The following is an 11,073-nucleotide window of genomic DNA, read 5'->3' as shown; positions in this document are numbered from 1 at the left end:
TTCACCTAATGTTGCATATGTTGATCCATTTTTATTCATTTTAAACTCTTCACCATATTTCATGCTTACTTTTAACCAACTTAACCACATTCATGATTTACCATGCCCATTATTTTCCAGTTTAAATTACTTGTTCCAATATTGACACTTTGAACCCTTTTTACCACTTTTTCTGTCAGTTTTTGTGGTTTTTAAAATCCCATTTCAGGTTTATTTAGCATCCCCTGTAAATCAGTCAATTAAAAAAATAAATGTAAAACAATATATTAATAAAACTTTAATCATCTGCTCTTTTACAATCTAGAAAATGACATGATTGAACAACACGTGTTCACCAAAGTAGATTCACAATTAAAAGAATCAAAGCAACGAGTCAAGTAGTTAGAAACACCTGCACCAACATAGGCTATGATAACATTGTGTTAAAAAAGGTGGAGCTAAGACGAGTATGGCACAACAAAACTGACAATGTAAACCAGGAGTGTAAAACATTTGGCTGTGTGATGTTCATTTTGCATTCAAGACTGGAAGTTTCTTAAATCACACACTTTTTTAATGTACCGAATTAAGGCTTTTCCAGAACTGAATTAGTAAATATTTGTTGTGCAATGTAGTACAGATCTTCTAAGATTTACAAAAGTAAAGTCATGGCCGCTTTTCGAGACAACGCCACCTAGTATTTTAAGAGAGGCTAGGAACTCTTAGAATAATTTAAACAAGGCAAGCAGTGTAATCAACCAAAGATACAGTTTAACAGGTCTAATAATTCATTTATTGCAAAATCTAAAATAACACCGTGGGTGATGATGCCAGCAAAAAAAAAAGGTTTAAGACATTAAAAGTTCATCCCAAAGGGTGAGGAAGAGGGATGGCTGGCGGAGCTTGATTGTAGTCCCATTCCTCTACTTTCTCTATGGCGGAGCCTACACTGGGACAAAAGGCCAGAGGCAGTGAGGTGTCCCCTTCCACAAAATCGTTTACAAGCAAGTGCAGTCAATCCCGCAAGAGTACTAAGACGGTACTTACACACGGGGGCAGAGATACTCTGCCCGCCTGCTGTGATCGGCGTCGTACTCTGGCTTCACTACTTCACTGCCTCGCTGCTGCTGCCGCTCCCGCTCCCGCTGCCGCCGCTGTTGCTCCTGCTTCAGAGGCTGCTGCTGCTGCTGCTGCCGCTGCTGCTGCTGCTTCGGAGGCTGCTGCTGCTGCTGCTGCCGCTGTTGCTGCTGCTTCGGAGGCTGCGCTGCTGCCGTTGCTCCGGAGGCTGCTGCTGCTGCTTCCGAGGCTGCTACTCCTGCCGTGTTCCTTTTCCTTCTCTTACAAAACCAGCCGGTGCCTTCCCGTTACCCGTTCCTCTCCGTTCCGTAGACCGCTGTCCAGTCCAGTCAATTGTCCGCCCCCAGCCTTTATGCTCATTGGATCAAAGCAGGTTAAAACAGTCTGCCACAGGTGCGAGGGTCCAAGTGATTAAAACAGGAAATAAAAAGCGCAGCAATGCACAACAGTAAAAACACTTCAAAATAAAAGCACACACACAAACAATCAAACCAGTTGTGCAAAATACTGTATGCCCATTTATCATCCTGTGACATCCCCCCCTACTTTAAGGGTGGCAGTCCCTGTCACCTTAGTCCCCACCTGGACTAAAACGAGCTGGTGGCTGCCCAATGTTCGACCTAGTTGAGCGTCATGGGCTCGGTGGCAGCCCCGGCGGGTTTACAGGAGGACGAGACAAAAACCAGTAATATGGGCCTTGGCCTTGTGGGTAACGGAGTTAATTCTCCTATAATCGACACAAAACCTCCAGGTACCATCTTTTTTCCTGACTAGGACTATCGGAGCGGCCCAGGGACTACAGCTCTCACGTATCACACCTTTCTCCAGCATATCTGCAAGCAAGGTCTTGATCTCTTTGTACATTAAAGGTGGTAAAGGTCGGTACCTTTCTTTGATGGGAGGGGCATCGCCCGTGTGAATACGATGTTGATCCAAGTCCGTCCTCCCGAAATCCTCGTCATCTGCAGCAAACACCTTCTTCCACTTCTGAAGCGGGGTCTTGAGCTCCAGCTGTTGTTGATCAGTCAAATGCGGACAGTCAATGAGCTTGCTCACCCCCTCCTCCGTGTGTTCCTCTTTGCTGGAGCCCAGGGTATCCACTACACCAACCTCCACGACACCATCCGGGCCCATGGTCAGGCTCAGGTCACGGGTTCCCTGGACATCAGCCTCCTCCACTTGGTATAACCGGCCCAGCTTCTGATAGCGTCCTATAGAGACTGGGTACGAATGGGGGTTACAGATACCAACAGGGACCCTCCCTCCGCGCACAACAGATAGGTTTCTGGCTATTCCCCATGCGTCCGCTTCAGGCATAGCCTCTAGAACTGCATAATAGTCAGACCCCCAAGGTCCCATGGATGCGCAGCCCCACATAATCATCTCACTTTTGGGTGGTACCTGAACCAACCGATGGTCTGCGGGTCGAACGTAGCCCAAAAACCCGTCTCCCGGTGGTGTTGCGATGGTCCTCCGGCACACAGCAAAAGCTTCCCGCCACGCCTGCTGGGATTTCCATTTCTGGGGGGAGAGAGCTGGCTTCTCATGTTTAAAAACAGCATCCCAACACGCACCGATCACATTCATTCCAATGAGCAGTGGGTGCGTAGAGCAATTGTCTTTCACAATAACGACACCTTTCTCTGGGATTTTTACACCTTTAACCTCAAAATCCATTATTGCATAACCAGAGTATGGTATGCTAAGGCCATTTGCAGCTTTAAGAGTTAACACCAATGGGGATGTACCTTTTTCAACTTGAGAGAAATATTGTTCCATGACTTTTTGTTGAATTAGTGTAACTTGTGAGCCTGTGTCTAGTAACCCAGTCATTTTCACTCCGCCAACACGAACGTCAATGGTAGGGCACTACCCAACAAATTGAGTGGTGGCCCCCTGGTGGTTAGCTTCAGAGGCTGTCCCTACTGCTTGGGCCTCAGCAGCAGGGGGAGCTAGTTTAAAGGCGGTGCATTAGAGATATTTCTACAAAATCTTGACATATGGCCAGCTTGTTTGCACTGCCTGCATATAGGTTTGCCATCCATAGTCCACTCATTGGGATTACTTTGAATTCTTTGTCTGGGTCGGTTGTGCATAGGGGACTGGTCTAGCCCCCAGTGTTGTATGAGTGGTTTTATTTCCTTTATGATTTCTTGAGCAAGTCCTTTCATCTGGTCCTTAACGTCATTCAGAATTTCTTGTTTTAGGGCTTCCCTCCAGCTAGGTGTAGGCGGTGCGTACTGCCAAGATTCACCCATAGCAGCGAAGCAGGTTGTATTAATACCTCCTTGTCCACACTGCTCCTGTTCCAGAAGCAGAGCCTCACAGTGTATGGCAGCAAACTCAAGTTCAGGATTTCGGCGTACATACGTTCGGAGGGTTTGAGATAATGGTCCTTCTCTGAGTCCCAGAAGCATTTGGTCCTGCAGATTGCTTTCGGAGGGTGCGTCATCAGGGCTGTGCCGCCGCAGCCTGCCATACAGTTCCCTTAAACGAAGAGTGAAAGATTTAACAGACTCATTAGGTTTCTGGACACAACCAAAAAAACGAGACCTAAGCGCAGCGACTGAAGTGTTGTCGCCATACAGAGATTCAAGGTATGTAAAAATTTTAGCACTTGTGTCCCTCTCTCTAGCATCTAGCACATTAATCTGCAACTTGGCCTCTCCAGCCAAAGCACCCGATAACAGTTCAGTTTTTCTATGGCGGAGCCTACACTGGGACAAAAGGCCAGAGGCAGGGAGGTGTCCCCTTCCACAAAATCGTTTACAAGCAAGTGCAGTCAATCCCGCAAGAGTACTAAGACGGTACTTACACACGGGGGCAGAGATACTCTGCCCGCCTGCTGTGATCGGCGTCGTACTCTGGCTTTACTACTTCACTGCCTTGCTGCTGCTGCCGCTCCCGCTCCCGCTGCCGCCGCTGTTGCTCCTGCTTCGGAGGCTGCTGCTGCTGCCGCTGCTGCTGCTTCGGAGGCTGCGCTGCTGCCGTTGCTCCGGAGGCTGCTGCTGCTGCTTCCGAGGCTGCTACTCCTGCCGTGTTCCTTTTCCTTCTCTTACCAAACCAGCCGGTGCCTTCGCGTTACCCGTTCCTCTCCGTTCTGTAGACCGCTGTCCAGTCCAGTCAATTGTCCGCCCCCAGCCTTTATGCTCATTGGATCAAAGCAGGTTAAAACAGTCTGCCACAGGTGTGAGGCTCCAAGTGATTAAAACAGGAAATAAAAAGCGCAGCAATGCACAACAGTAAAAACACTTCAAAATAAAAGCACACACACAAACAATCAAACCAGTTGTGCAAAATACTGTATGCCCATTTATCATCCTGTGACACATCCAATATCTGCGACAGAAGTCATGAATTACCCCACTTTTGGGACTCGATTTGAGTTAAAATCCTGTGCACACATGAGCTTGGATTCTGTCTTTAGCCCGCGGGACTTTATAACGGCAGGGGATCTAAAACTGTCGCACTCGTACAAGAATTCCCCCTCTACCTTGTCACCGAAGCTGGCTGCCTATCCTCTATTATTGTTATCTAATAAAGAAAAGGACTAAGTGTACTTCCTCCTATTGGAAGTCAATCCTACTTTTGGTCTCTGAGTAGTCTCGCTATAGTTTTGTGGGATTGATATTAAGACCCATCCAATATAGGTCAAAGCTGGAAACAACTCTTTTTCACAACAGCATGAGTTAACCCACCCCTATGAAGAGGATACCAAGGGCAGGCTCACTTACCAGAGGCCTAGAAGTGTGTCCTCCAACCAGGTGCTGTCTCAGATGTGGGTGTTTTCAGGCGGTTAATTTAATCAAGTGGGCTTCTTAATAGTTAATGAATTTTTATTAAAGGTTTACAAAAAATAAAAGTCAATTAAAAAAGTTTCAAAGTATCAAAGTCTTAAACTATCAGCCGATAGAGAAAGAAGGGGGTTTCATGAACAACTAGAATGTTCGTGTAAGAGAAGCCCCCAAACACAATATATCAGTGGTATATATAGCCTGAAGCATGGCGTGATCATATGTCATAATGCATGATCTGACCACCTAAGCGAATAGAAAAATAGGACAAAAGTTCACACAGATGTCATGGTCCAGATGGCATAACAGGTGTTAAAGGGTGGTTTCCAAACTAGGTGTTGTTGTTTGTGGTTCACACTTGATACATAACAAGGCGTTGTCTTCCTGTTAAGTAAAGTGTGACTTCTTCAAAAAGTGATAGTTCTAGCACCTTCTGTGGAAAACAGGTGCTATTGTGGGTATCACTTAACAATATTTACTTTGCAGCTGTGTCTTTACAAAAAGCTGTAAACAGGTGTGACATGTCAGAACAGGCAAATAGCTGTAATGGTTAAATAAGCATTTCTTTTGCAGAATAATGAATGAATGATTAATACACACCATACAACAGATTCCATACCTGTTTCCTTATCGTGAAACCGAGTGGTAGTGGTTTCAATTAAAAAACTGTCCGAGTTCCAACAGGGTAACAAATAAAGTGTCCAAACTCAGAAAAGTCTGATGATGCAGAGAAATGGGTGAATGTGTGGCTCAATAGATTCCAGATCCCAATCAATAAAATCTACAAGTTCCAAATTTGGTGGTTTTTTCTTCAGATGGAGGTCCTTTAAGCACAAACCAGCTCCTCATTATGGACCAGGCGCCATATATCGAGAAGCTCCTGACCAATGAATTTGTGCACCACAATCATTTTCCTGTATACACACGGGCTCACCCTTTTGCTGACTGCTCTGAAGGCTGGGTGCATCTCTGGGGCCAAGTGGAGCTTCTGCAGACACATACCCAAAAACACATCATCTAAGGGGAACAGCTCTAGGTCCTCAGAAGACACAAAGAGCCTCCTGGCCAGCTGGGAGGACATCACGAACCCCCCACCCGCAATGAAGGGTGGGTAGAGCTTATCGTACATGTCTTTGGGGATGTAGTATTTACTCTGTCGGTTTCTGATTGGAATGATTTTGAACTTGGCGTTCCCTACGAACAAAGTGGCCTCTTTGTGGTGCTTCTTTTTGAAGCTGATGAGCTCCAGCAGGTTGTGGGTGTTCACGAACACATCATCGTCTCCTTTGAAGATGAACTGCACGTTTGGACAGTAGATGTTGAACCACTTGAGGAAGTTGACCTCCTTCAGGGTCAGGTTGTAAAACGTGTCCATGAAGTCCCACTGCAGGATGTCCTTGTAGATCAGATCCTCAGACTGGATCAGTTTCTGGAGGTTTTTGGAGTCTTTTCCAGTGCTGGGGGTTCCTAGAAGGAATAACGTTGTGATTTTTCTGCCGTCCACAGTTCGTTCCTGGCCCCAGGTTTTACGCACGGCCTCGCGCCGGTCGTGCTGCTCAATGAGGGACTTGACCACCATGAGGAGGTGCACCTCTCCATCTGTACACTTCTCCGGGTGATTGATGAGCATGGGGTAGTATCTGCAGTGTCTGTGCAGGATGAACTGGTGGAATCTGGAGTCCAGGCGATGGAACCAGTCCTTGGTTCTGACCGATGTGTCCTCGCTGCAGTTCAGAACCTGCGCGTCCCACGAACCGTTTGATATCTGCGGGAAATCATCCACCTCTTTCTTTGCCCTCGGGCTTTCTGAAGTGACCCTTACCACCTCTTTCTTGGATAAAAAGCATTCCGAGCCGCACCAAGTCGTTTTCTTTAAATATTTTTTCTCCAACACTTTGAGTTCGTAGATTATGAGAAAAAACGCACAGACCAAAGAGAGGCTCAGGAGGGTCTTCAGCAAACTGAGCTGTATTCTTCTGAAATAAAGATCCATGGCTGTCACTGTGGTTCCTCTGATGCTGGACCTTTAGTTTTTATAGTGTTTCGTTGCTGTGCGTCTAACGGGACTCCACCGTCTCCACAATTTTCCACAGGCTCCGTGTGTAAAAACGCACACGCAGAGGCTAAACCAGGGCCTCTTGTGTCCGTGACTGGATCCTTTAGAGAACCTCAAAGCTCCAGCTCTGAATGCTGTCTGCACACACACTGCAATTCTACACTCGTCTCACCACCACCTGCCCAGAATCTCTCCACGCCTAAGAAAGAAAGATAAACCTGTTTCCTTCCACAGCTGCAGGTTGTAATTATGCTCTATGAGAAGTACACAACAGACGGAGCCAATACACAACCACAAATAATCAAGGGACACTTTTATGTATTTATTTACATTCAGAGGCACTAAACATTGCTGTAAAATATACAACAAAAAAGTTTTTTCTATTACGAACATGATGAAAAGCTGTTCTGGTATACTTAAATATTTAATAATAATGTGATAGCGTAAGGACTAAATGTTAACACAGACTGTCCTTGAGCTTTTGTTTCCTTTTCATCTTTTTGACGAGCAGGTGAAGAAGACATTTTAATGAGCTTTCTGCCCTACCTTCAGGATATAATCTGAACATGTAGTTTGGGAGCTTCACCTTAAAAGACCCCAAACAAGAAGTGACAGTGACGCTGTTTCACATATTTACGTCAACACAATGTGGAAAAACACTTAGAATATGACTAAATAAATAAAAAATATATTTTTGGATCGACGAGGAGCCAAAACGCGATCTGAGAGGTTTCCAAGTTTGAGTAAACATAAATCTGTATTAGCTGTTTTATGATAGCGAAAGTATACGGAAGAGGATTAGGGCCAATTTTGATGGAGAAAATAATTTTGGTAAATGTAGAGAATAAAGTTGAAACAAGATTAAATTCCACTCCCAACTCTTATAGGAGCCCTTATGTTCCTTCTTTGTTAATTTGTAATATTTTGTTTTTTATTTTCCTTAAATGTACCCCTTTTGTTTTTTGCTTTTGAAGAACTTGAAAGTTGTTTAGTGTCCTGATATGCCAAATTAATATATCATATTCATTATTAATATATCATATTAATAATTGGTGTTCCTGCTTATAATAAGATGTGATTCTTCTATGTGTTTTTCCTTATTCGTCTCTGTGGAGGAGTAAGATAGACTGGCACACTTTCACACACAAACGTTAGCCACAACACACATCCAACTGGCCTATCAAGGCCACTCTAAAGATAAACAATGGCGCCTGCCTTCCCAAATACATCCACGTCTTCCATGTCTTCATCATTCTCCGAGTCTCTTCCCGGGGGCATGGAGATTTTCTACCACTGTTTAATTCACTGCTTTATGGTTTTCTTCCATTAGCTTGCATTCCTTCCTCCTGTGCAGGATGGAATACCCTTTTGTACTTTTCATTTAGTTTCAATTAAATCCTTTTTTATAAGATCATCATGCTTTCGTCTGGACCTCATCATTTAACACAGAGCACCTATATCTGGTTACAAACGAGGACAGCCGTAAATTTGCCGTGACAGTCCTCATCAAGAGTTTTATATTTTTGAAAATGTTTAATAAAAGTATATATATATATATATATATATATATATATATATATATATATATATATATATAAAACGGAAGCGTATTGCACACATTTTTTTTCTTCTTTTGTTTTTCAGAGTAATTTTTTTTCTGTTTTTGTGCTATTTTTATTTCTTCTGAATGATCAGTAAAGAAATCCATGCATCTGTTGTTTCAAGTGCTCTCGAAGTTCATAAAAAAATAGTCAAAAAAACGGGAAAAAATTAGTCCGCAAAACAAAACATAAATTTCGTCTGAAAAACATGATGGAAATAGCCAGGAAAAAACTCCCCCAAAAATGTATTATTCAGAAAGAAATATTTTTTTTCCAAGTGCATGCAATATATATATATATATATATATATATATATATATATATATATATATATATATATATATATATAATTTTTATAGGCTTTTGGCGCCATCTCCAGGATATAATCTGAACAACATGGAGTTTGGCAGCTTTACCTTAAAAGACCTCAGACAAGAAGTGACAGTGACGCTGTTTCACGTTTACATAAACACAATGTGGACAAACACTGTACAATGCGACAAAACCATGCAAAAAAAATAAAAAATAAAAATTGGGATGTACAAGGAACCGAAAATAATTTTTCGAGTTGGAGTAAATGGAGTGACATGTCAGGCTTGCTTTAGATAAACAATTTGGGGGAAAATTGGTCAATGTAACCATGATATTTGCTCTGTTTTGACACAGAAACATTTCCCAACAAAACCGCCCCCAGTCACAGCTCGTCCTGCCCGGTACACCCCCACCACACACACCGTAACCTCCGACTGAACCTGTTGTATGTTGTGTATTAATCATTCATTCATTATTCTGCAAAGAAATGCTTATTTAACCAATACAGCTATCTGCCTGTCCTGACGGTCACACCTATTAAACTGCCATTGTTATAGAAAATGTTAGGAAAAATGTGACCTTACTGTAACACAAGAGAATGTGACCTAAACATGACCATCTGGTACTGATACTTCTGTTTTTCTTAGAAGACTTCTGTTTTTTGCAAAAAGGAACTAAACACCTCGAGGTGAAGGGTCACAGCTTTACTGCAACAGGATGTATTAAGTATTAAGCACAGATGGAAAAAAACGCCTTTAACATCCTTTTGTACTACAGTTGAACCATGACATCTGTGTAACCTTTTGTACTTTTGTATGCCATGACATCTGGGTGAACTTGAGCATCTGCTACGCCAGCAGGGCCTTGACATCAGTATGAACTTTTGTTCTCTTTTTCTATTCGCTAAGGTGGTCAGGACATGAATTATGACACATTATCACGCCACGCTTCATGCTATATATATATCACTGATTATTATGTTCGGAGCGCTCTTAGACGGACATTCTAGTTGTTCGACAGGCTCCTGTCTTTCTCTATCGGCTGATAGTTTAGGACTTTGGTACTTTGAAACTTTTTGATTGACTTTTTGATTTTTGTAAACCTTTAATAAAATTCATTAACTATTAAGAAGCCTTTTTGATTACATCAACCGCCTACAAACACCCACATCTGAGACAGCTCCTGGGTCTGAAAGACACACTTCTGGACCTCTGGTAAGTAGGTCCGCCCTCGGCATCCTCTTTATAGGGGAGCCAGGGGTGGGCTAACTCATGCTGTTGTAAAAAAGAGTTGTTTCCAGCCTTGACCTACACTGGGTGGGTCTTAATATCGATCCCACAAAATAGCGAGACTACTCATAGACTTCCTATAGGAGGAGGTACAATTAGTCCTATTCTTTATTAAGATAACAATAATAAGGGATAGGCAGCCAGCTTCGGTGACAAGGTAGAGGGGGAATTCTTGTGTGAGTACGACAGTTTTAGATCCCTTACCGTTATAAAGTCCCGCGGGCTAATGACAGAACCCAACCCGACAGGAACCTCCGAGAGGCCTGGGCAGCAGTACACACAGTCCCGGGAGGCGGTGAACACAGCCCGGGGAAGCAGTAGCGGCAGCTCCGACACTTATGGAGGAACTGTTGACTTGACCGTCGCCTGTCAAAACCGATTAACTGGACCGATATTAACCGACACAGTTTGGAGTTTACGACACAATTGAAAGTAAGTCTGTAGCTAAAGAAGTAAACCGGCTAATCCTAGTCATTAAGTAATGTTAGCCTCCAGGCATTAAGCTAGTCTTAGAAGACTGTTTATTGGTGCTATGTTTGTGTTATTGACATTCATACTCGTGTTATAACCATTAATAAATGCAGTAGAATGTACATATTTTACGCTGTTGTCATTTTCCACCATGTGGCCCTAAAATGTACGACACACAACCCGAAGCCGCGCTACTAAAATCCACCGCCGACCCTCATTGATTTTATCTGTAAAAGCTCCTCCAAACACATTAACTGGTAAATGTAGAACATGTAAGTGTAACAACTGTTACCATGTGGTTAGTTGTTTTATTTGCTACAATTCGGCTGGATTTGCCGACGTCTAGCACTTACTGTTGCAAAGTTGTGGGCTTTAAAGTTGGAAGAGTTGAGTCATGACGGATGATTAATGTGACGCTAAATTGTCTGTGTCCCAAAACGTTGCGAGAGAGAGAGAGATAGAAAGAGAAAGAGAGAGAGACACACACGCAGATA

General features: G+C 43.4%; 1 protein-coding gene across 1 annotated transcript; it reads right to left on the bottom strand.

Moving 5' to 3' along the window:
• Window positions 1–264: 264 nt before the first annotated feature.
• LOC114467384 (UDP-GlcNAc:betaGal beta-1,3-N-acetylglucosaminyltransferase 7-like) lies at window positions 265–7,096 on the bottom strand. Its single transcript, XM_028453621.1, has one exon. It carries the CDS (start codon window positions 6,841–6,843, stop codon window positions 5,677–5,679), a length of 1,167 nt encoding a protein of 388 aa, XP_028309422.1. The 5' UTR covers window positions 6,844–7,096; the 3' UTR covers window positions 265–5,676.
• Window positions 7,097–11,073: the final 3,977 nt, after the last annotated feature.

Source organism: Gouania willdenowi, chromosome 7, assembly GCF_900634775.1.
Source record: "Gouania willdenowi chromosome 7, fGouWil2.1, whole genome shotgun sequence".
Lineage (NCBI taxonomy): Eukaryota > Metazoa > Chordata > Actinopteri > Blenniiformes > Gobiesocidae > Gouania > Gouania willdenowi.
This window is presented reverse-complemented; position numbering and strand designations above follow the sequence as displayed.